Source organism: Rhinolophus sinicus, linkage group LG03 (genome assembly GCF_036562045.2).
Source record: "Rhinolophus sinicus isolate RSC01 linkage group LG03, ASM3656204v1, whole genome shotgun sequence".
Classification (NCBI taxonomy): domain Eukaryota; kingdom Metazoa; phylum Chordata; class Mammalia; order Chiroptera; family Rhinolophidae; genus Rhinolophus; species Rhinolophus sinicus.
Genome location: NC_133753.1, coordinates 123,501,756 through 123,528,309, shown reverse-complemented (window position 1 = coordinate 123,528,309; position 26,554 = coordinate 123,501,756). Strand labels below are relative to the sequence as shown.

General features: G+C 38.3%; 1 protein-coding gene and 1 pseudogene across 1 annotated transcript in view; one reads left to right on the top strand and one right to left on the bottom strand.

The window, feature by feature from the left end:
- Positions 1–2,417: 2,417 nt before the first annotated feature.
- Positions 2,418–26,554, bottom strand: part of REEP5 (receptor accessory protein 5) — a 36,434-nt gene continuing 12,297 nt past the window's right edge. The window contains exons 3-5 of the mRNA XM_019727792.2: positions 19,620–19,758; positions 9,065–9,233; positions 2,418–4,839 (exon numbers count right to left, since the gene is read on the bottom strand). Of these exons, the coding sequence (XP_019583351.2) occupies positions 4,790–4,839; positions 9,065–9,233; positions 19,620–19,758 (358 nt within the window). The 3' untranslated portion in view covers positions 2,418–4,789. The remainder of the gene's footprint in view (positions 4,840–9,064; positions 9,234–19,619; positions 19,759–26,554) is intronic.
- On the top strand, positions 25,111–25,615 carry LOC109445464 (small ribosomal subunit protein eS24; annotated as a pseudogene).

Here is a 26,554-nt window from a genome sequence, read left to right as displayed (position 1 = left end):
TCTTTGTTTTAATGTTGATCCCTGTCATGTTAAGTGGCTTTCCTTAGATTGATGGTTTAAGAGTTAAATATCAAACAGCTGATTGAAGTTCTGAGCACGTAAAGGCCTGTAAATTGAGTTTCACTGAAGGGATATCTGGCTTGAAATGTTTGTGGGGGAATTTCCAAGATCAGAGGTGTCTTCTCTTAAGCTGATCTGCTTTCCCAGAGAAAAGACTAACAAGTTCCTGGGAGGATAAGGGTCTGGGAACCTAGTGGGAGAAGGTGAGGTGGGGAAATGGGTCTCAGTAGTGTTTAATCACTCAATTCTGTTTTTAATACAACTTCCGTCCTCAGCTCTGCCTGTGTCCCCCACTCCAAAGATCCTCTTACTATGTCCAGAAGATACACCTCCAATCTTCTATTTGAATAGGGTAGGGTAGTTTTTCACCAATCCTCCTTATTTTAGTTCCTTCCCAACATTAAGATTGCTCTTTACAGGTACTTTGAGACTGAGTATGACTTTATAACAAAATCTATATCCAGAGACTAGGTGGGATAGGCGGAATAATGCCTCTCCCAAACCTGTGAATATGTTCCTTTACATGGCACAAGAGGCTTTGCAAATGTGATTAAGGATCTTGAGCTGGAGAGAGTACAGGCAAACCTCGGAAATACTGTGGGTTTGGTTCCAGACCACTAATAAAGTGAGTATCACAATAAAGTGAGTCATAATCTTTCTGCTGTGGAGGTTCTTGCCTTCAGTTTGTACAAAAAACAAAACCCAACAAAACAAACCACAGCACCTGTGAAGCACAGTAAGGCACAGTGCAACAAAAGGAGGTATGCTTGTAGCCTGGCTTATCCAGGTGGGCCCAATGTAATCACAGAAAACAGAAGCAGAAGTGGGAGTTACTAGAGGGCCCGGAAGCTGAGGAATTCAGGCAGAATCTTGAAGATGAAAAGCAAGGAAATGGATTCTCCTCTACAGTCTCCAGAAGGAATGCAGCCCTGCCAACCCCTTTTGGATGTCTGACCTCCAGAACTGTAAGCTAATGAGTTTGTGTTGTTGTAAGCCAATATATTTGTGGTGATATGTTACAGCAGCAATTGGAAACTAACACATCAGATGAACTCCCTAGTTGAGACAAACTCGCCAGAATTTGGGATTCTCAGCCTCGTTAGTAGCCTCTACCTAATGGTCCGTCAGCCTGGCTACATAATAGGATCACCTAAGAATTTTTATAGCATACTGGCACCTAGGTACCACAGGAGACTGTCAGAATTTCTGGTAGTGGAGTCACATGGTATTTTTGGAAAGCTCCTCCACTGATTGTAATGTGTGGCCAGGTCTGACACACTCTGTCTCCTAAGCGTCAAGATAGCATTTACCTGACCCAGTGGTTTTAACTCAAAGTGTGGTTCCCGGACCATCCTGAAAACTTGTTGGAAACCCAGATTTTTCAGCCCTGCCCCAGGCCTACTGAATCAGAAACGTTGCGGATGGGGCCAGCAATCTGTGTTTTTTAACAACCTGTTCCCCTCAAGCAATTCTGATGCACACTAAACCTTGACAACCACTATCTAACCAAGGTGCCTCCTTATTGCTCTTAATTTCTATGAGGTGTGTGTTATAAAGAGATGTGATATTGTGGCAAGTAGCCAGAAAAACTTTTAATTAAGGTCATTCTCAACTATATTTGCTTTCATGCTGTACTATACAGGACTAGTATTTGATGGCTAACGATCTGCGTCGTGTCTGTTATTCTAAACACATAGTTTATAGACATGTACAAGCAGATGTAGGAGACAGAGCTAACACACCCTCCAGCAGCAGGCTCTTTAAATAAAATCCTTACGTTCTTGGTCTCAAAACAAAGTACAGGATAATTTGGAGGCACATATAAGAAGTGTTTACTACATCAAAATACCATGTTTCCCCGAAAATAAGACCTAGCTGGACAATCAGTTCTAATGAATCTTCTGGAGCAAAAATTAATCTAAGACCTGGTCTTATATAAGATCCAGTTTTATTTCACTACAATAGTAAAATAAGACTGGATATTATATTAATTTTTGCTCCAAAAGACACATTAGAGCTGATTGTCCAGCTAGGTCTTATTTTCGGGGACACGGCATATATAGTACACCAACTTTTATCATATAAGACCTGTGTGTAATGTAATACAGGGGTAGAAAGCAGTGGTTTAGATTTCCTTTAAATCTAGTGCTAATTATTGATAGAAACTTTTTTTGGTTGGTATGTTTTCTGTAGGGAGAGTCTTTTCTCCAACAGTTAGTAATCACCAGGGGAAAATTACGGGTCAGGTGAGGAATTGATAAACAGCAGTATTTAAAGTTTGTTAACCTGTATTCAGATTTTGCATAAATTCTAGGTTTTTTTTTTAAAGCCCCATAAAATAAAATGAAATAAAACAGTTCAATGAGATAATGGAACTTTATTTACATCCATTTCCATGTAATATATCACATCTTCCGGACAGGCGGTACCTTACTCAAAGGCTATGCTCATTCTTCAGGCTGTGGGCAGAAGACTCCCGAGTAGCAGTAACTGATGATCTGAAACCTTTCAAAGTTGAGGAACAATGGCTGTAGGGATTCTGTAACTTTACTTACCCCCCAAATACCATTCACGTACAAATAAATGCTTCGCTTCTAGCTAGACGCAGGCTCAATTAGTTTTCAAATATTCTAGCCATGGAATACAATAGATTACTTGGGAAATCGAAATTGAGACAGAATTGTTCAACTCCTAACTTCTCCTGTCTTTAATATGTATGCTTTGACTGCCAAAAACAATACCAAATTTCTTCCGGAATGCCCTGTAATAGAAAGCTATCAAAAAAAATAATTTGCATTCAAAATGTGTTTTCTTACTATGTGTATAGTCGTTTTCAAACTGGTATTAGCCGGTAAGTAGCTATGAGCAGTAGTAACTTTTATGCCTCCCATTTGCCTGGTAATATGTTCTGTATACTAACTATATGTTCTGTATGCTAAAAGTTGCTAATTTTCATTCTTTTGCCATCAAGAAAAGTATACTTTATTTATGGGGGAAAGGATTTAAATACTCCTAGAAGCACATTTAAAAAGAAAAAATCTAAGTCTTGATTTACTCTCAATAATAATTGTTTGCTTTCTAAAAGGTTTTTGTTTTGTTTTTCCTTTAAGGCAAGTTTAACAAGATGCCATATGATCACCACTATTTTTCTCAGAAAAAAGAAATAAAAAATGCCCTGATCCACATTATAATACGTGGGTGGTGGTGTCCCTTATTTTTGATATCTAATATTTTTTACATCATGAGACATCATTATGATTTTAATCTGTTATTAAAGGAAAACTAATCATCTTTATTTACCTTAAAGAAATATTTTGCAGTCTGGATATTTAATCTTGGTAGTTTTGTTATATTCTTGTTTTACTCAGTTTAGTCTAATTTGAAGGATCCCAGCAGTACGGCTGGTGTAAAGCTCCATTTTTCTAGTCCAGACAAGTTGTCATGGTCACTATATGTTACTTGGCTGATCAAGCTGGAGACATTGATTTTTACTTTTTGTTCTATACTTAAACTATGTAGTTATGTGCAATTTATCAAAACAAAGCCTTAAACTATGTAGTTATGTAATTTATCAAAACAAAGCGTAAAGGTGAAGGCATTTACATGGACTACAAATGATTCTGACTTGCAAAGAGGGAGGCCTCTTGTGTTTGACCTTAAAGGCCCGAGGAAGAAGGTGAAGTTATTTTGACTTAGCCACTGCCAACTAGAGTATAGGTTATAGCATACTTCCTTTCCATCTCCCGCAATTGCTCTTAGAGCCTGGTGTCATCATTAGCATGTAGTTGCTAGCTAATGATATAAACAAGAACATACATGTAATCAGAGGTGGGCGCATCTCTGGAGGATCCTTAAATGGGTTTTAAAAAGACTGGGAAAGACACAAGACTAAACCAACATGTTAGCATTGGAGGTGAAACCAGAGGTGGTTTCCATTTTAGCATCTCAAAAACTGACAGCTAAAGCTTGTAAGCAGGTATTTAAAAGGCCACAAGACAGGATCACTAGTTCTGCAGGGACCTGGGAGCTGTGGGTTACTGCTGTGTGTGTGTGTACATGTCCCCATTTATCACCAAGGTGACTTCCAGTACTCAGCTGCCACAATGTTAGAAAAACAACCAGGCCAACCTCCATGCGAATTCATTTATCACTTCACTGTTCATTTGAAATATTACTTGTATGTATGAATTTCCTGAAGTATTGTCTAGCAGATCACACCAGCACAATGGAACCTTCAGCGTTTGGCAGGTGCGCTCCGTGAGCACGTGGTAGTAACATTCCCCTACCTACATGTATGCGCAAATACATGAAAAACACTTAATACAAAATCATACAACACATGAAGTAGAACCTTAAAGAGTACCCTGAATTATAAGTACAGAGAAAATGCATGCAGAGAGAGCCTACTGAAGTACAAAGCCTCTGGGATGTATACTTTTACTTTATATTTACTTTAACATGTCTTTTCCTACCCAGAGGCAAAATATATTTTCCAAAAATTTGGACACTGCCCACTCCATTAAATTTACATTTAAATGCTCCCTATGTATGTAGGCAGTACAAGTGGGCAGAAACAAAAACAAAACCTTACAACACATTCCTTTTTTTAATATATCAAAAATGTTTCCAAGGCAACAATATTAAAATGATTATACCACAGTCCCTAATACAACATCGAGCTCTACTAGGAAGGTGCAGAGAGGGCAAGAAGGTTTCATCCATCAGGGGTTTAGGTGCTCTTCTTTTCTTCACCCAGTAAATTCACGGCAGCTTTCTTGGCTGTTGGGAGGAAAGGAAATTATATTTCAAAACGATTCGCTATACAGGCTCTGTGCTTACTGGAGCTACCAGATAACAATGGGGTGACTCATGTGCGGAAGAGAACACACTGAGGTTTGTGATCAGGGCTAAACACGTTTCCAGGAAATGGACAAGAAACTACTTCAGGACACAAACTCTGAGCACTTGAGCAGAGTTCTTCAAGGTCTTGTAGCCCGTCCCCTGGTGGTGACAATGTCACTTAAGCCCTCTGTCCTTTAAGCATCATGAGCAGCAGAGTTTCTTTGGGTGTATGGTGTCCCTCTGTGCAATCAAAAAATGCTCGTGTGTGTCTGGCTGCTCACTTGTGCAAATTCCCCATGTCTCCATCTGATGACAACCAGGTCATCTTTCTATTCCGTGGTGACAGAAGTCAGAAAAAGGCTTCATTCCCTGAACCCAGAAATGATGGTATATTTATATTCTCTTACTGTGCCACCATTTCCTGCCAGGATGGGAAGGGTGTGCTGCGAGGCTTTCAGTTGGTGGGAAGACACTACATTCATCAAGGAAGTATTCTTACATCTGTGGGATGCTAAGCCTCCGCCTTCCCAATTACCAGGGGGCTTGGAATGTGCTGTAAGAACGAGTGTGGTGTGTGAGACGGAGGGTGGGAAGCGGTTTTCTGGAAGGTACCAGGGCCTCCTGTGAGATCCCACAACTGCAGCTGTTTTTGATGGAGCTTGCCTGAGTCCAGTGGTGAGAGCCTCGGAGACCCGCCTTGTTCACCGGCCACCTCACAGCTGCTCTCCCTTCATTCTGTTAAAATTGCTGACCACAGGAAAAATTGCAGCCTTTCTCTTAACTAGCCCTTTGTAAATATTTATTTCCTGGAGAATCCAGAAGCTTTGAGAAAAGCCTAAAATGTGTCAGCATGTAAGTTCCTCCTTATTTTCATTCTCACACCCGTTTAGGAATGTGTCACATGGTAAAATTGAATTAAAATGGATTTTAGAATATTAACATCTAAGAGAATCAAGAGGCTAAGAAAGGTGGATGAATTAGAAATGACATTAGCAGAGATTGCTGGTTAGGCTAAGGGCAAAGAAGAACAGAAAAGAAAATTATTAAATTGTAGAAAAATATATTGAAGTAGACTGGAGCTCTCGGTACAGAAACAGGAGTTCAGAGGAGCGAGGTCTGTGAGGGAGAAATTGGCAGAACACGTTACTGCTGGGATATCTCTGCTGCCGGAGAACTGGCTTGGTGGGGATCTTCCCTCGCCAGTGGTCAGGGCACCTCTTATCTACCACTTTCTAATTACCACAGAGCTCTAGCAACACCACCAAAATTCCCTAATTCTAGGCCCTTTGCCTACGTTTCTCCAATTTCTGAAAACCCTCTGGAACTTAAGACCCATCATGAGCAAAATCTCCTCTATGCTCATCCATTTCTCTGGGTGTTTCCTTTACCTTCATGCACCTACAGAAATAAGCCTGTCTCCTGAGGACACTGCTGTCTCACGTAGTGGCGGTTGTGCCACTGGGCCTGGAGGTCTGATAAGAATTACCTTGTTCTTCATTGTCATGTCATCAGAGGATACCTTCCACGGCATTCCTTTTCCCAGTCATCTCTGACATCTGCTTCCTTATGTAAGATTTTAGCTCCAAAGTTAGCGTCACTCCCTAATACCACTCCTGCTTTATTTATTGGTGATTTCCACATCCACATAGATGTACGTGATCCTTCCAACATCTTGACCTCTTAGTTCCACTCGTCCACTAAGTAACCTTTCTATTCCATCCCACTTACTCCCACCACAGGCGCTCACTCATGATCCTGTCGCTACCACTCACTGCCGTCCCTCTCTCATCTCAGTGTCCCACTCCCCAGCCTCCACCATCACCACCTCCGTGGTAGCTCACTCCTTCTGTTACCCCCGCCACCTGGCTTGATCACCCATCGAACTCACCACCTTTCCCACTGTTCCTCACTTTGCGCCTCACCCAGCTTACATTCCATCGTCAAACATTAACCACTCCTGAGTCCCGCTCTCACTTCAGAGTTCTTAACAAAACTAACCTGGATACAACTCTCCACCTGTTCTGCCCCTGCACCCATGTAGCTGAAGGCAGCTGGAGACAAACACAAACAGATGAACCAGTTTCACTCTGAATTCATGGACACAAATCTCAAGTGAGCCTTTACGACCGCCTGGCAATCACATGACACGGTCCCCGTCCATTCACTCGCCCACCATCTTACAGGGGCCAGCAGATGACAGCCACACGCAGGGGCTGTGTATTCCTGCTTTCGCACGGCAATGGGAGAGCCGAGGAGCTGCAACAGACACCTACGGGCTGCAGACACTAAAGTAGCTGGCCCTTGGCAGGAGAAGTTTGCTGACCCCAGTCCTAGACGACTATGTGATACCTTCTCCTCTTTCTGTCACTTCCTTTCCTATCCTCTCACCTGACCTTTTCTTCCTACTTTCCTGAGAAATTTGAAGCAATCAGAAAAGTACTTCTGTAAGCTCCTACTGTCACGTATCCTTACCTACCAGCATCTTTACCCATAAGCCCTGATGTCCCTCCGTTATTACTAACTGTTCCTGCTCCTATGACCAATCCCTCTATTTGTGCACTACATCCTGTCTCCTCTGGTCTAGGCAAAGACAGAGCTCCAGCATTTCACCCTTTCACTTGTATCCTTTTCTTGCTCTTTCCTGGATCATTCCCATTCATTTTCAAACACACTTTGTTACTCCCACCTGAAGGAAAAAAGAACAAAATCCTCAGGACCCTAGTTCCTTCTTCCAGTAATAGCACCATTCTTCTGCTCATTTGCAGGAAATTTCTCAAAACAGTTTCTATATTCTCTCCTGCCTTTCCTCCCATTTCTCTCAAATCTATTCCAATCAGGATTTTACCCTCCCCACTCCACAAAATCTGTTTTGTCAAGATCACCAGTGCCTTCCTCATTGCTAAATCCAATGGTGGTTTGCAGCCTTACTTGCCTGATCTGCAGCAAGTGACACAATGGATCACTCCCTCCCTCTTGAGAACACTTTCTTCACTTGGCCCGATGTAACATAGTCTCGTGGTTTCCTTGCTGCCTCAACTGGCCGCTCCTTATCAGTCTGTTTTGCTGGTTGCTTCTCATCTCCCCAATCTCTAAACATTGGGGGCCCCAGGGCTCAGTCCTTGGACCTCCTTTTCTTTTAATCACATCCACTCCCTTCGTGATCTCATTCAGCCTCATGCTTACTGCACTGTGTATATGCTGGTGACCCCCAAATTAGCATCCCAGCCCAGACCTGTCTCCGGAACTCTTGATATCTATATCCAGCTGGCTGCAGGCTACCCCACATAGGTTCCTAATAGACACATGCTCAGTTATGCCCAGAACTGAATTCCTTATTTTTCCCTCCTAACCTGTTATACCCAGTCTTTCCCAGCTTAATGGCAGTTTTATACTTCAGTCTGTTCAGGATAAAAAGCTTGGCCTCATCTTTGACTCCTCTCTCATACTCCAAGGATATAGGATCCATAAGCAAATCCTGTTGGTTCTACCTTCAAAATCTACAAAGAATCCAATGACTTCTTATCTCCTCTGCTGCCATTACAGACTAAGCCGCCATCAGCCTCTGCAGCCAGACCATTTCAGTGACCTTTTAACTGGTCTGACACCTCCCTGTCTCCCTTCAGTCCATTCTTAATACAGTGGTCAAGTGCTCCTGTTAAAACACAGCATGGATCATATCGCTCCTCTGCTGAAAGTCCTCCAGTAGCACCCGTGTCACACAGGCCCCGTGTCACACAGCCCCCGTGTCACACACAGGTGAGCTAAGCCTTCAGAGTCCCCTATAAGGCATGACAGGACCTGTCTCCTTCCAGCCTCCATTCCCAACCTCTCTGACTTGTCTCCTCCTCTTCTCCCTCTGGATCATTCTCTTCTAATCATACTGCTCCCACCTCTAGGCTTTTGCATGTGCTGTGCCTTCTGTCTAGAAGGAGGTCATTTTTCCTGAGATGCTGACGGAAAGGTGCATTACATGTGGCATGGAGGATGGCTCTTGAGAAACGTAAAGGGCATCAGGCAAAGTCTTGGTAAAGAAATGCCCGCATGATCCTATGTGTGAGGAAAGCTAACCGACACGAAGGCCGGGCGGCTCACTGTTTGCACCATGTCTCCCATCTCCTCTCACACGTGAACCACGCTGTCCCTTCTTTAGCGATGGCCTTACCTTCTTTAGCGATGGCATCTGCAGTCTCTTTGGCTTTGTCCTTCAGGTCATTCACCACACTGTCCACCTGCGACTGGTGCTTCAGGAAGACGGGCTGGATGACGCGCTTGTAGAGCAGCTCGGCGCCGTTGGAGGGGCTGGGGGCCATGCACCACAGCAGGAAGCCGCACTGCGCGGAAGGAGAGCCAGAGTGGTCACAGGGGGGCAGCGGACACCCCACCGCTACTCGGGATGGCACTGCCCCGGCCATCTTGCCCAACAGCATTTCCAGGGTTTGCTACACACTACAGGTGGGCTTCTCTTAGGTGGAAAAAATGTGACAAATAATGAGCTAGTAAGGAAAAGCTGAGACTGAAAAGCCAGGTAGAACATACCACGTCCAGCACCTGAACGTCCTTCCTACCGTGGACCGTGGTTTAGTTTATAGCTGTAAGAGATTTATATTAGCTTTAACTCTTAAAAATCAATTTTAAAAACACAGTACTTATCTGCATGTTGAAAGCCCTGTATACATAAACCTAATATCTATGAAGCTTCTTAGTAGGCTTACCTTGGTAGGTTTGTCACATTTATTAATCCATTTATTATAGAAAAAATACCTCAGCCATTCTTAAAATCTTCCCAAAGAGAAATCTCGGTTTTTAGTAGATCTTAGCCTTTAAGGAATTTGTACAGTCAGGGGTTCCTCTTCTGTCTCCTTGAATGTAGATATTATTGCTAACTCTTGCCTTATGGCTCTACTTTGCTATTGAGATTTTAAAAATTGACAAGAATTCTACCCTAAAAACTTAAAAAAAAAGAACTGTCACATTATACTTACACCCCAAATAATTTTACTGTTTATTCAATGATACATAACAAGTCAGCACTTCAAATTGTCCAAGCACTTTATTCTTCTATAAGATAATGAGCCAAAAACGGGAATATTCAGAGTGATAGAAAGTTTAATCAATAACATACTCGGTTCTTTTGGTTTAAGATTCTAACACCCAGCCTACGTGACTCTATATAAAACAGAAGTCCTTTCTTGAGATTCCAAATCTGTATTTTTACAACTTCTCCTTAAAGTAACAACCCCTCAACTTCTTATGCCACAAATTTAACTCTATAGCCTTAGTCCTTATTACTCCAAACCAAAGAATGTATTTAAATAACCAAGAAGCTACATCATTTTTCTAAGATAGTCCTTTGAACCAAAAATGCACATATTTGTGCCCCAAAGCCCACTCCATCAGTACCATGTTGATGCTATAAGAAATTCATAGTACATATTGAAGTTCTATTACATGCAAAGTAAAAAATATAATGCAGGTTCTCGACAGATTACTCTCCCTAGATTATCTGAACTATAAAACTCTGGAAAAGGGACACTCATGAATTAGAATTTGTTCCAGACACAAGAGCAGGGGGACAGCTTTCAAAAGACAGGGCATCAGGCAGAATTAAGAAAATCAAATTAAAGCTATATGCTTCTTACAAGAAACACACCAAAGACAAAGCCAATTAAGAACACTTAAAGGGATTTTCGTTCCTTATTTGTATTAGACAAATACCAACTCCCCAAAAAAGTCATATAGTAATATTAATAGTACATAAACATTACTTAAGGCAAAATAAGCAGAGTGATAAAGAAGGAAAATAATTTACCAAGAAGATTCATTCACCTGAATCTACATATCTTTGATATATATATATATATATATATATATATATATATATATACACACACACAGATATATATAGCTTTGAGATATACATATTATATACATATAATTATATACATAATATATATCTCTCAAAGCTATATATATGTGTATATATATTATATATAATACATATATTATATATTATATATAGTATATAGTATATATATATTATATATAATATATAGCTTTGTATATATCTATAATTAAATCATTTTTCTGCTCATAATTTTATATATATATATATATATATATATATATATATATATATATATGGCTTCCAAATATAGCTCTGGAATATGTAAATTAAAGTCAGAATTATATACATAAATGGACAAAAATCCACAATCGTAGATTTTAACACTTCCATCGGAAATTGATCTGTCAAACTAGAAATTAATAAGAATACAAAAAAAGAACACAAAATTTAAAATCTCAATCTCAAGATATATACAGATCTCTCTACACAACAATCAGGGATTCTAAGAGAATTATAAACTACATTTATAATATAAACTACATTTATAATTATATAGCAGATAAGAGAAAGGGCTCAGAGAAACTGGGTTCCAGTCATGGCTCTGCACTTAGCTGAGCAAACCTTGTGCATATTACTTAATTGTTTCAGTCTGTTTTTAACTCTATAAAATAGTTATTAATTGAAATTTAAAAAAAAAATTACCTCATACAGATTTTATAAGAAAATAAGAAACGTTTAGAGCACTTGGCCTAGTAGGGGCTTTGTCTCTGTCCTAAGAATACTGTCTTCTGCCAACATTCATGAAACGGTAACAGGCTAATTTGTTAGCTGTAAGTGGGGTAAAATCAAATCCCAGAACTAACACATGCCCTTTTTAAACAATTATTTCATAACTCTCTTTTTACTACCTAAAATGAAATTCAAAGTAATGGTAAACTTACATAATTACCAAAAAAAAAAAATCAAGATAGTACATTAGTCCTCCCTCCGAGAGGGATACATTCCAAGACCCCAGTGGATACCTGAAATTATAGATACTGTTTTTTCCTATACATACATAACTATGATAAAGTTTAATTTATAAATTGGGTACAGTAAGAGATTCACAACAATAGCTAATAATAAAATAGAACAATTACAACATACTTTAATAAGTTATGTGAATGGCTTTGGGGCCATTATTTAGCAAAATAAGGGTCACTTGAACACAAGCACCACGATACCATGACAGTGATCACTGAGAGGCCTACTAAGTGACTGGACAGGTGGGCAGCATGTACAGCGTGGATTGGCTGGACGAATGGATGATTCACATCTACGATGGGACAGAGCAGAATGGTGCGAGAGCATCACACTACTCAGAACAGCGTGTAATTTAAGAGTTATGAATTGTTTATTTCTGGGATTTTCCATTTAATATTTTTAGACCATGGTTGACTGCTGGAAACTGAAACTGTGGAAAGCAAAACCGCGGATAAGGGGACCACTGTACTCTAACTGCAATATAAAGGAAAAATACAGTGAACGTAACATATAATAAAACAGTATGTATTTTAATATGTAAATGTTCAAGCCAAACTATACTAGAAAACACCACAAAATACTTTATGAGTAGAATCAGTGACTATAACAGTTACAAACAAAACTTCCTCCATATATTCCCCAAAGGTTGAGAATTTCTGGACTAGAGGGACTGCACAACCTGCTTTCTATGTCAGAGTACTCAATTAAAACACAATTCACTGCCATAATCTTCAAATTACGATTTTAAGCCAGCACTCCCTTCCCCTGTCCTAACCCTGATGTGTGACAGACTCCAAAACTCATTTACTGAGCACAGCACCAGAAAAACAAAGTGCAGAGTTAGGAAAGCAAAGGAGAGGAAACCATGGCACTGGGAGGGGGAAGAGCAAAGATTCAGACTAGCCCTCTCCTAATCTCACTACACATGCATATGCAAGTACCCCAAAACTCCAACGAACCCTCACAGACACACAATAATGGCACAGTAAGACCTTCTGTTACAGATCCAAGCACTCAAATCCAATTCCTTGAAACATCCCTCAGTAGGTGTGCGTAGTTCCACATTTATGATAGTTTTCGTGGCAACTCTACTCTAGAATCCCCTGGGCTTGGCCAGCTATCTTAGTGAATTAGAAGATGTTGCCAGAGTGAACTTTGGTTTTCCGAATCACACATCTGCCTTAACCCCCAAATGGGGGTTAAGTGACTACATTTTCACGGGCTTTAGCTTTCATTTCCTCTGCTTTAAACCAGGTAAATTACAGGCAAACCCTGCAGACCATCTTTCTCGTTAACATTTCCTTGTGGAAGACCTTTCGGTTTTTAATATGCAAACATTCATACAATGTTCCCCATTGGTTGTTTATATGGATAATACATACATACCCAAGACTCAATACAACAATTTAAACAAAATGTATAGGAAAAGGAAAAGTTATTTTCTCGACAAACATCAGAATCCCATGTGGACCTTGTGAAGCATATGCAGAGTGTCCAAAGTGTATGTGTACCACATACCACTTCCTACAGAGACAGAGCAATAGTTTCTTACTAACTGTACTCACTACAGATGGTCTCTGATTTGCGATGATTCAGCTTAGGATTTTTCAATTTTACGATGTTGTGAAAGCAATGTCTTTCAGTAGAAACCTGAGAGGCTAAGCTATGATGTTCGGTAGGTTAGGTGTATTAAATGCATTTGTGACTTAAGGATATTTTCAAGTAGGTTTATTGGGACGTAAGCCCATCGTAAGTCAAGGAACATCTGTATTTGGTGAGCAGGAAGTGTTGTTTTTAGCATCTAACATCCTACTATGATATTTGTTACTTATATAGGGGTATTTTGCTGTGTTTATTTGTTTGCTTGTTTGTTTTTGTTTTGGGTTGTTGTTGTTTGCTGTATTTAGGTAATCAGTATGGCGTTTTAAATTGATATATAATGCATTTGAATTTTTACCATGTAAAATTGTAGTAAATAGTCTCTTGGCTGGTATTCGTATGTAGACTATCTTATTTTCAGGAATAGATTATTGATGTAGAGACAGATGCCCATATTACAACCATAGGCATCAAGGGGAAGTGGAAATAACTCACTGGTTTAAGAATCACGAGAGTTGGTATCTGTTTTATGACTAGGTAAATCAGCCTTTTTTAAAGTCAATTTTCTCTCTTGTGGGATTTTAGCAAAGTCACAAATCAATGTACTTGAAGAAAGTATACAAGATATTAGTAATATCACCAAGAACTACAGTTCTTACTGTGGTTGAAAATCTCGGTAATATTATCTACCTATTGTAGGTATCACCCTTCGGCAATGCAGACAAGCTGTTCCATTCATCTTTTCTGGACAAATTAAGGCAAGACTACCCTATAGGACCAGAGCCATGTGTCCATATTTTTGCACCTCTCCAATGTGATTACTCTGTAGGCTCCACTCCAGACTGTTAATTCAGTTCTTTCTGGTACCCTCGGGCTATTGTCTGGAGACAGTAAAATAATTACTGCTCTCTTCCTACATCTTAGCATTTTCCAGTTCTCAAATGAAATAAGTTTCTTGTATTAAAAATAAAGTTAATTACTGTTGAACTCTCAAAGTGATAGTCAGCTGCCAGCTTTTACAACTCTCTTTTAAAATCTCTGTAACTATTCTAGCCCAGGAATACCCTGAGCTACACAGACCTGGCCATTCTTTTAATCAAGCTGCCCTCCAAGTGCCAGCTGACGATACTCCCGAGAGCAAACAAAAGCCCACTCTCACCTGCAGTTCAGACAAAGAGCCTGTGCTATTTTAACTGAACGCTTGGCACTACTACACTGACACACTAAGTCCTTAAATTACAAATTACAATAGAACAGATAATTCTGTCTGTGATTCTAATGCTGTCACCATTCAATTTTCCCCTAGGAGAGGTATTTCCAAGGTAAGGGTATGCTTACCATAGAGTTTGGGGCTAACTTGGTCAGAACTGAAAGATAATGTCAGAAAAAAATATGTTTCAGCACTGACTTCCTGATAGGCTGCAATCACTTGATCAGAAACATAAGACTTAGGAGGCCTTTCCAATGTACTCACAAGAATAGTCATGGGCTAAAGTAAAAACAGACTGCTCAGAATGCACAAGTTTAAAACAGAACATGTGAAAGGGGAGATTTCTCTATCTTTTATGCCTCCTACAAAGTTACGAAGAGAAATGCTGTGCTCTCTGTCAATGGGTGAAATAGTACAGGCGACAGTCTGGATCACGACTTGAACTTGCCAGAGTTTATTTGACCTTGTTTTAAAAATAAATCTAGAAAACGATTTAAGTGACGGTAAAGACATTCATTGCAACATTAGCTATAACATCAAAACAATCTCCTAAATGTCTATCAGTTGGGGAACGGGCAAATTATTATCTATAATAGACAGACAGCTATGTCAAAGAATAACGAATACCATGAGAAAATAGTCATAGTGTTGTGTGAAATGAAAAACATGAAATACAGAATTGTATACAGTATATAATCTCAACCATATGTATATGGTTAAGACAATAATATATACCGGTTCTGTGTGTATTTGTGTACATAGACCAATATATTTGGACATTAAAATAAATAGGAAGAGCACCCTAAGGTGTTAACGGTGGTAGGATTACAAATGTTTTTTACGTCCTTATCTAAAACATGCCCCTCCCCCCTCACATGAATGTGAACAATATGACAGCAGGGACTTGGTTTTATTCACCAAAGTATCCCCCAGACCTAGAACAGATTCTGGCACAGAGGTTCTAAATAAATTTCTGGTGAATAAAGGAATGAGCATATGCTATTTTCATAAAATCAGAGAAAAAAGGATTATACATTTATTTTTAAACTCTTCTGCTCAACTCATGATCCAGTGTTTCTAGCTCAGTATGTTGTATATGACCTTCTCAGCTAACCTTTGATGCCTAAACACTAGGTCTCTTATTTATCTCCAATCTTACAGGCTGCTTTAGAAAAATGAAAGACCAAACCAAACCAAACTACCAACAGTAGTAATTCTGCAAAGGATAAAATATTAAAACATGTCCTTACTTGCACGTCTTTTTTTTTTTTCACCCTCCCATATAATCACCCTGTGAGTGTAGCAATCGTATAGGTCAGATCTATGCTAGTCCTTACAATGGGATATTTCCCCTAAAACAACTCCTACAGATTCTGTAATTCAGAGACTTTTTCTCGGTCTGTTCACTGAAGCCGCTCAGTATGCCACTAATGTAGGAAGAAACCATTTGGATTGACAGCATAATCATTTTTAACCATCTCAAGTATATCATCTATTTGGAAACATAAGCAGTAAATCCACTCTCATTCTCATCCACACCATGATGCCAGGCAGCTAAAGACGACTAATGGATGCACATTTATTTTACTATTTGAGAAGAAATTTTGCTGCAAAGCACTTACTGTAATGTATTTCAAAACAAACTATAAATGATTTAGTGATTGTCTCTTATTCCGGATGCTCTCTCTACCTCGTATGGCCTCCATTAGCGGAGGTGATGAGGAGTAGGCTGGAAGTCAGCCTTGCTCATGTTTCAGAAGTTTGAGGTCAGGTACCAGTGCGAGTGGTTCTGCTGACAGGATACTGTTCACCGCAACAAGCAGGCGGGCCCAAGGCAAAGGCCAAATTCCCTTCCATCAGAGAGCATACTGTGACATCACTACCATTAGATGGATCTTATTAAGGGCTTCAAAATTATTTGGAGTTTAAAACATACAACATCCAAATTATAGATGATAAAAATATTTTTACACATGCTAAATGTCTTTAAATAACAAAAATCAAAAAAATACCCAGCAAGCTCTGAAATCTTAAATCTTCCCACAGACCAATTTTTTCCATTTGTTTCAAAAGGAAAATTCTTCAGCTGTCTTACACGGCATTCTGTGGCAACGCCATTCATAATTAAATATATATACTATAATGAGAATGTTTTCATTTAAATTTTTAAAAACTATTTAGCTTCTTGTTTTTATTTTTACTGTATATGGTGTCATACCGTATATAATGTTCTATAATTTTTTATAATTAGTGAATTATGCAAAAATTTCTGTGTCTGTACCTATATAGATCCTTCCATTCCATTTAACTATGGATGTACTATTAATTCGTTTAACCATTTACCTATTGATGGCCTCTTCAATTGTCTATAATTTTTAGTTATAACCAAAAATGCTGCAATAAATATCCTTATATAGCTCTCTTATGCACAGTGAATTATTTCCTTAGGATAGATACTGAAGAATTGCTAGAAAGATAATTTTCAATTTGACAAGAAACTGTCAAAAGGTCCCTTAAAAAGGCCATCCCAATTTATACCATGACACTAGCTACCACACATCCATTTTCCAACACATTCACCAATATCAGAGATTATTAATCTTTTAAATTTCTGTCACTTTGATGAGCAATCTGATGAGGTATTTCACAATTTTAACTCACACTTCGCAGATCACTTGTGAGATGTTAACTGGCTACTCATATTTTTTCTCTTCTGTGAAATGTCTATTTATAATCCATGTCCATTTTTCTTTTACCTGTAAACATTTTTATATATTCTGGATGTTAATTCCTTATTTATTGTAAATGTTGTAAATATATCTTCCTAGTCTGTCATTATTTTAACGTTGTTTATGCTGCCCATTGTCTTCTAGAAATTTAATTTTTAAAAATTTTATTGAATCAAATTTATCAAATTTTTTTCTTTGTAACTTTCGTTTTTGTCTTGGCTCCATCCCTCCAAGTTAGAAAAACATTCCCTTATCCTTTTTTCTAAGACAGAGGTTTTGGCACAGAAATTCCATCCCTGAGTGGCACGGAAGAAAACAGATGGGGACAAAGTTGCCGGGGCCGGTCCTTCCCAGCACCTCCTGCTCTAACCCCTACGGCTGTGAATTACGGTTTAGCGGCATCTCTTTCTAATGCTGTTTGGGGGAGCAAAGCGTGACACCCAGACCTGAAGAGCTGTTTTGTGAGGGAACAGGGATTAACTGCGGTTCCTCTGCGGCCTGGAGCTCACTGCCCTAGGACTCATCCAGCCCTACGCTGAGCTTACGAGACCCGACATGGATTGGGCTGTGGCCTTCCCCCCTTCCAGTGCTGGAGGAAAATGAGTTTACGGGCCAAAATAACCAGGTATTTGAAAAGTACAACCATTTCAAAAGAAAGACAACACAATCAACGACAGATTCTAATAGCAGAAGAAATATTAGAACTGAATGACCAAGAATTTTGAATTGGATGGCTAACTATACTAAAAAATATATAGCAATATGAAATAAAAACAAGAAAACATAGGAAAGAGCCAAGCGATACTATTAGTACAGATAAGGAACACGATGTACGGCATAAACAGCAGAATGGAACAAGCTTGAAAATTGGACGATGAGATTGAGAAAATCTCCCAGGAAGAATACGGAAAATACAAATAGATTTTTAAAATAGCTGAGACCAAAGAAAAAGAAAAAATATATCCATACCTTCTCAGAAATAAATACGTACTGAGATAATATCAATGTGGTGGTGGTTGCGGTGAGGGAGACCAAAGAATGGGAGAGCTTCCTGTATCTAATTTCCTAAATCGAACATTTTTTAGATAAAACATTTTAAGTAGACATGTAGAAAAAGTAGGACACATTGAAATAATAAGGAAATGAGAAATAGGTCTGACTATATAAATAAGAAAACAATGAGTTGTTCCAGGGGAAATAAAAAAATGGTGCAAGAATAGTACATGTACATTATATGTACACCAGATGGCCCAACAAAATAGAGTTACAAAGTCATAATAATATAAGTGGTGAATGCTTATGTAACCAAAATTTTGATACAGACACCTGAGGAAGATGAGGACGGGAAGGTTGCATGTGTGTGGCAGGTACAAGGTAGGCAAGAGAGCCAAATCCTTATCTTCCAGTGGGAATAAGAGCTAAAGCGTAAAATAGAAAAATGAAAAGGTGGCTAAACAGGAATATTATTTAGAGACATAGAGTTAAATGGCAAAACAATCTGCCATCCACGAAGGGACAGTGGTTGCTTTTAAGGAAGGAAATACAGGGGGCGTAAGGATACAGAGCGGCTCTTCTTCAAAAACCTTACAGAACGAGTTGAGTCTTTAAGCTATGTGATGTATAACTTTTTATTCAAATGAAAACTTCAGAGCATGAAGGGAAAGAGAACACAGAATTCATAAGGGCTGGACACACCACCCTCTCCAGTTTGGGAAGTCTGGCCCTGGGAACCAGACTATTTGCAAACTAACGAGAAGCAGAGCCTCTTCCCCAGAAGACACTTGAGGAATCAACTGAAGACAGCTTGTCCCATTTAGGGAAAAAGAACCATTCTATCTATTAAAAGATGTGAACTTTTTCATTCTATTCTCCAAACCCATACAAGAAATAGGTACTTTTTTTTCTTCCAGAAATAATGAGCCCACTCACCACTGTGAATAATCGATGGCCTGCCAAAATTTGCAATGCTTCCGCATAAAATGCAGATAACACCTCATGAAGATAGGAGCCTGGCAAACAGCAATGTTTGTGCTAGGTCATAGTATTTCCATCTTTCATCATTGTCAAACACACCTTGAACACACAATTGCTTTGGCTGTTTCCAAGATAGTATATAAAAAATGTCAGACATGTTGAAGCCTGTCTTCCTGTGTCTGTGATCTGAGGCAGAGCCATGGCTGTCCAGCATTCAAGCATTTAGTCCTATTCCTTGTTTATAGGGCCTGAGATGGAGTTTATTTTAGGGTTAGTAGGGAGCAAATCAAATACATAGATGGAAGGACACAGAGCAGTTCAGGAAGAGCCAGCGTACCTTCAGCATGTAGTAGAAGGGGATCCATGACAGGAAGAGGTCAGAGAAGAATTCGGCAATGCTGAACACACCATACACTACCCAGTAGGTCAGCCACTGGGTGTCATCTTCTTTGTTGGGACTCTCTATGGCTTTAATTCTGAAAGGCAATACAAAAGCAAGTATATCATATAGTAAGATCTCAATGAAACATTTTTTTAAACATTATTCTTTCACAGCCTGCCCTCCAACACCAACTGAGAAACTCAGGAGAATGTATTCACCATTGTCACTAGACACAAGAGTACAACATAAAGACAGGAAGCATGTGGACATATCAGGACAAGTCATCGTAACCACTTGTCCCCAGTCTTCTGGTCACCAGAGAAACCAGTACCAGGGGACACCAATGGCTGGGAACCTGAGTAATCCCCACTCCCAAGGGGTTCCTGCCACCAGGGAAATATCAAGAATTCTTTCATCAAATATATGGTGATGGAAGGAGAACTGACTCTGGGTGGTGAACACACAATGGGATTTATAGATGATGTATTACAGAATTGTACACCTGAAATCTATGTAATTTCACTAACAATTGTCACCCCAATAAATTTAAATAAAAGTTTTAAAAAATACAATTTTTTTTTTTTATGTGTACCATGTATACTGTGACAGTGCTAAACTCACTATTGGTTCTGGTAGATTTTTGTAGATTCCACAGGATTTTTTATGTGCATGATCACGTCACCTACCTATGAATAAAGACAATATTTTTTCTTCCTTTCTAAAAAAAAAAAAAAAGAATCCTTTCATGGTAACTCAGTTCTTACGCACTTTTAATAACTGAGGTATATCATGGGTGAGTAGGGATTTCCATAAAGGAACTTCTCAAACACTCGGCACTGCTCAAATCCGTAACAGAGGAAAACAATTATGGTGTCCATTTGGTTCTACAATGATGCAATTCTCAGGCTGTATTTTTTCCTTGCCTCATCAGTTAATTATATGATTTTCTCAGTACCAACTACTGCTTAAAATTCATTCTGCAAATAGAAATAAATTTAAAATAATATTTTTTTAAAAATTTCCAGATGGCCGGTTAACTCAGTTGGTTCGAGAGTGCTGCTCTTAACAACAAGGTCACTGATTCAATCCCCACATGGGCCACTGTGGGCTGCGCCCTTCACAATTACATTGAAACAACTAGTTGACTTCGAGCTGGTGGGTCCTGGAAAAACACACTTAGATAAATAAGAAGTTAAAAAATAAATTGTTACTTATGTAAAGTTCATTTAAAACAAAAAATTTCCATTCCCTCCCTTCTGGCTTGTTCTCTATGTCTGTGGGTTTCTGTTTTGTTTATTCATTCATTTGGTTTTTTTAGATTCCACATATAAGTGAGATAATACAGTATTTATCTTTCTCTGTCTGACTATTTCACTTAGAATAATGCCCTCTAGGACTATCCATATTTTCACAAGTGGCAAGATTGCATTCTTTTTTATTGCTGAATAATATTCCAGTGTGTGTGTGTGTGTGTGTGTGTGTGTGTGTGCCCAAAAAATGTATATACAAGTGGACACTTTGGTCAACGTTACTCAAGCAGTAGTTCACTGTAATCAGAAGTGTCTGGACACTGATGGTAACCACTTTGAGCACCTCTTGTAATTGCTGAAGTCAAACGTGACTTGTATTTATCGTTTGTTATCAGTATATATTGAGTATTACAGTTTTCCTTTCTTAAAATGTATATACGTTTTATTGGCACCCTCGGTATATATCACATCTTCTTTATCCATTAATCTACTGCTTCTATACCTTGGCTATTACTAGTAGTAATGCTGCAATGAACACAGGGGTACGTATACCATGTTTCCCCAAAAATAAGACCTAGCCGGACAATCAGCTCTAATGCGTCTTTTGGAGCAAAAATTAATATAAGATCGGGTCTTATTATATTATACCTGGTATATTATGTTATATTATATTATATTGTATTATATTATATTATATTATATTACATTACATTATACTATACATTATATTAGACCTGGTCTTATAGTAAAATAAGACCGGGTCTTATATTAATTTTTGCTCCAAAAGACGCATTAGAGCTGATTGTCCGGCTAGGTCTTATTTTTGGGGAAACGCGGTTTCTTTTTGAATTAGTATTTTTGTTTTCTTTGGATAAATACCCAGAAGAGGAATTGCTGGATCGTATGGCAGCTCTATTTTTAATATTTTGAGGAACCTCCATACTGTTTTGCATAGTAGCTGCACTACTCCCACAACAGTGCACAAGGGTTCCTTTTTCTCCACATCCTCGTCAAGACTTGTTGTTTGTTAATTCATTGACGATAGCCATTCTGACAGGTATGAGGTGATATCTCATTGTGGTTTGCATTTGCATTTCCCTGATGATTAGTGATGTTGAGCAACTTTTCATATGTCTATTGGCCATCTGTATGTCCTCTTTGGAGAAATGTCTGTTCAGGTCCTCTGCCCATTTTTTACTTGAACTGTCTTTTTGGTGTGAAGTTACAGGAGTTCCTTATATATTTTGGATATTAACCTTTTATCAGATGTATCATTTACGAATATCTACTCCCATTCAGAAGGTTGTCTTTTTATTTTGTTGATGGTTTCCTTTGTTTTGCAAACAAAATTTTTACTTTGATGTAGTCCCATTTGTTTATTTTTTATTTTGTTTCCCTTGCTCGGGGAGATATATCCAAAACAATACTACTAAGAGCAATGTCAAAGAGTTTACTGCCTATGTTTTCTTCTAGGAGTTTTATGGTTTCAGGTCTTATATTTAAGTCTTTAGTCTATTTTGAGTTTATTCTTATATGTGGTCTAGTTTAATTGTTTTGCATGTATCGTCCGGGTTTGCCAAAATCACTTATTGAAGAGACTGTCTACCCCGTTGTATATCCTGCCTCCTTTGTCAGAGATTAATTGACCATATAAACAAGGATTTATTTCTGGGCTCTCTTCTCTTCCATTGATCTGTATATAAGTTTTTATGCCGGTACAATACTATTTTGATTACTGTAGCTTTGTGGTACAGTCTGATATCAGGGAGTGTAATACCTCCCACTTTGCTCTTTCTCAAGTTCCCTTTGGCTATTCAGGGTCTTCTGTGGTTTTATATACATTTTAAAATCAGTTGTCCTAATTAAAAATACTCTCTTTTACTTCTGAATCACAGAAATTTCTTCCAGTCCTGGGAATCTCTTCATTCTAAACCTAAATTCCATAATGTTTTAATCCTATCCTAACATATGTCTGGATACTTATAACTGAGCTGGACTAAAAGAGTAAACTAGAAGAAATCTGAATCTTGTTTAGCCCACGATGTGGGTTAAGTATTGAAAATACACTGGCTACTTGGTAAAACGGGTTCCCCAAAGAGACAGGCTGCTGAGTCACCCTGAGTCATTCACAGAAAGCCTCTGAATTAATTAGAAGCAGCTATGAGTGTATATGTATGTGTGCAAGAGTGTTTTAAGAAAACAATCAAGGGGAGAAAAGCTAAATGAGATGACTGTTATTAACGTAAGGAAGAGAAGGAAAGAAAAGTGATGAAGTGAATGCTGCTTTAACTATCCAGACAAGGCAAAAGTTTTTCACTTTAAACACAAGAATAACATAAAATGAATTTAGGAGAGCTGATTATAAAATAATGGCTTGTAGCATGCAGACAATGTCTGTGTTTTAGCTTTCCTCAACTAGAAGCTAGCTAATATAATAGAAGGCCGAAGAAAAAGTGTAGGCAAGCATGTTAACCAAAGAACTAACAACAGTACACCCTTTATATGTGCAGGTTTTTCCTCTGTGCTCTATTTGTTATAGAATGTGGTTTATTTATATTCAAGTGGATTTTTAAAGTTATTATTAGTATGATAAAATTTCATTTCTTATTCATCCCGGTCAGAGGGGATACAGTTATGTCACGTAAGGTCTTAATTTTGGTAGTTCCCTAAGCAGTCCATGAGTAAGTAAACACACACAATCCAGTAAACACACATGTCCACACATAAATATAAACAGCTAAACATTTCATGAATCTGTTCTGATATTTTCAATTCCATTCTCTCATTATTTTTAAGATGTTAGTCAAGATCCACAAATTCAAAGACAGAAAAACTACCCTAACAGTTCAAATTCAGTGCTTCAAGCAAAAAAAAAAAAAAAATTGTTAGTTCCTTAGCTTATCAACAGTATGAATTCAAAAGTTTCCATGTGAATACACTTGGAACACTACATAGTAACACTGAAAAGTAGAAAGAAAAGAACTCAAAACTGAACACACACATTGATCACAATTTTGTAGAAAACTAAGGCAATGAAAGAAGACAGGAAAAGACCAGAGTCTTAAGGTGAAGAGACTTTTTATAGAACTTCTCATATTATTGTAGCATTAATTATTGTTTTAATTTAAAACAGAACCATATTCATTTTAAAAATATGTATATATGTCATTACATCATAAGCTAGTCAGAACAAGAAAGAACATTAAAGACATTCTCACCCACTCCATTCACAGTTGAACTGGAGACTCAAAAAGGTAGAGAAGAAAAGAAGTTAAAACCAGGGGTTCCTCAATGCTATTTATTTATATACTTTCTTGTCCAGGTGAGCAGACACAGGTGACTCTCCAACAATACACTCTACTGCATTGTACATATATTGCATCATATTTCAACTCGTGTATCAGAGGGAGGATGTATCAACTTATCAGGCAACATAGGGGATTCAAGAAATCCTAAGATGAGCTCTATGTCCTTAGGTCATTTACAGTCCAGCCAAAATGGCAAAGCTGAAGAATGGGAGAGGTAGGAGCCTTACAGTTACTTAATTTAACCTTCATAACAGCACTAGTAGGTGTTATTCTCATTCTGGAGAGGAAGAAACACAGACACTGCCAGCATGCAGAATATGGCTGACAACACTACGGGAGCAGCTGGCAGCTCTAAAACTTCACTGAGCAGAATTAGAAATCGTACAATGTGGAATTGGAAGATACCTTAGAGATAAACTAGTTCAAATTCTACATTTTATAGACCAAAAAAAAAAAAGTTAAAAAAATACTAAAATGAATTTCAACTCTATAAGATTATAAAAGCATGTGTTCACATGTTTTTTTCAAGAGCAGCAATGGACTATTTAAATATATTTTGGTATATCCATACACTGACATATTCTGAAGCCTTTAAAGAGGATATTGACAGAGAAAGATGTTCAAGATACATAGTGTTGAGTGTAAAAAGGAGATTACAAATGTTATGTAAAAAAAAAAAACATACTTGCATGTGTTTATAATTGAAGAATGGTGTCCAGAAATATGTATTTCAAATTGTGTCATGTTAATCCTGGGTATTGGAATTGCAGAATTTTACTTTTTAAAGGTCTTTACAGTGAGCATGTGCTATTTTTTATAACAAAAAGGGCAAAAAAGATTTCTATTTGGCCCTTTTCCTCCCTGACTGCTTGAGGGTCAGCTGCCATCATGAATGACAAGGTAATTATCCAAACCAGGGAATTCATGACCAGTAGACTACTTCAATGGAAATAGATGGTCATCCACGTCCTTCACTCTGGGAAGGCAACAGTACCTAAGACAGAAATTCGGGGAAAATTAGCCAAAATGTACACGACCACAGCAGATGTCATCTTTGTATTTGGATTCAGAACCCATGTTGGTGGTGGCAAGACAAATGGCTTTGGCAAGATTTATGATTCCTTGGGTTATGCAAATAAAAATGAATTCAAACACAGACTTGCAAGACATCGCCTGTATGAAAAGAAAAAGACCTCAAGAAAACAGAGAAAGGAATGTAAGAACAGAATGAAGAAAGTTAAGGAGACTGCAAAGCCAATGTGGTCCTGGCAAAAAGGAGTAAAGATTTGTCAGTGACTTTATTGTGGTGTTTGAGCAAATTTTTCATGAGAGGCTTAATAAACTTAGAAGTTTTATGTGTCTGGTTGTTTGAAAAAAAAAATATTTTTTCTATTTGGGGAAAAAAAAAGCCCGACACGAGACCTTCTATAACTACTTCCTCCTATGAGACTAGTTCTCTCTTTAGGGCTTTGTTAAAAACAAACACTAAAGTGAACATCAGACACATTCACTTAATTTCTCTCTTGAGGAACCAGCTCATGATTTTCTTACAAACAAACTTCTCTACAATGGTCAGACACAGCCTGTAGTGTTTTATAGCACTAAAAGGCCTTCAGCACACACAGAAAGATACACAGAGAGAAAAGAGGCATACAGCCCATCACATGAAACTGACTCATCGTAATTTTCTATTTAAACAAAGCAAACTATCAAAAAATAATAATTACACTGAACTATGGAATAGCCAGGCTTTTTCCTTCATTCCTTCCCAATGTTCATCTGGCTTTACATTATTTCAGCATTCTTAGCTTGCAGTTTTCTTCTTTGTTTGTTTGTTTATTTAACTTTTATTTATTGTAAGTGTGTTTTTCCAGGACCCATCAGCTCCAAGTCAAGTAGTTATTTCAGTCTAGTTGTGGAGGGCGCAGCTCACAGTGGTCCATGTGGGGATCGAACCGGCCACCTTGTTGTTAAGAGCACTGCGCTCTAACCAACTGAGCTAACCGGTCGCCCCCTTAGCTTGCAGTTTTATATCCTGGTTCTACCACTTATTAGATATATGATCTTAGGCAAGTTATTCTGTGCCTGTTTTCCTCATTTGTCAACTAGGGGTGATAAACCTCATTGTGTTGCTGTAAAGGTTAAATTAGTTAATACATTTAAGGCACTTAGAAACAATTGCTGGAATAGAATTATCACTAAATATTACCTTAATAGGTAATAATTACAATATGGTAATAATTTATTCTTATCATTAGAAGGCAAGAGATTTTTAAAAAGTGATAAGAACACTCTGGCTAAGCAGAGCTGGTAAAGGATTAGTAGCATTGTT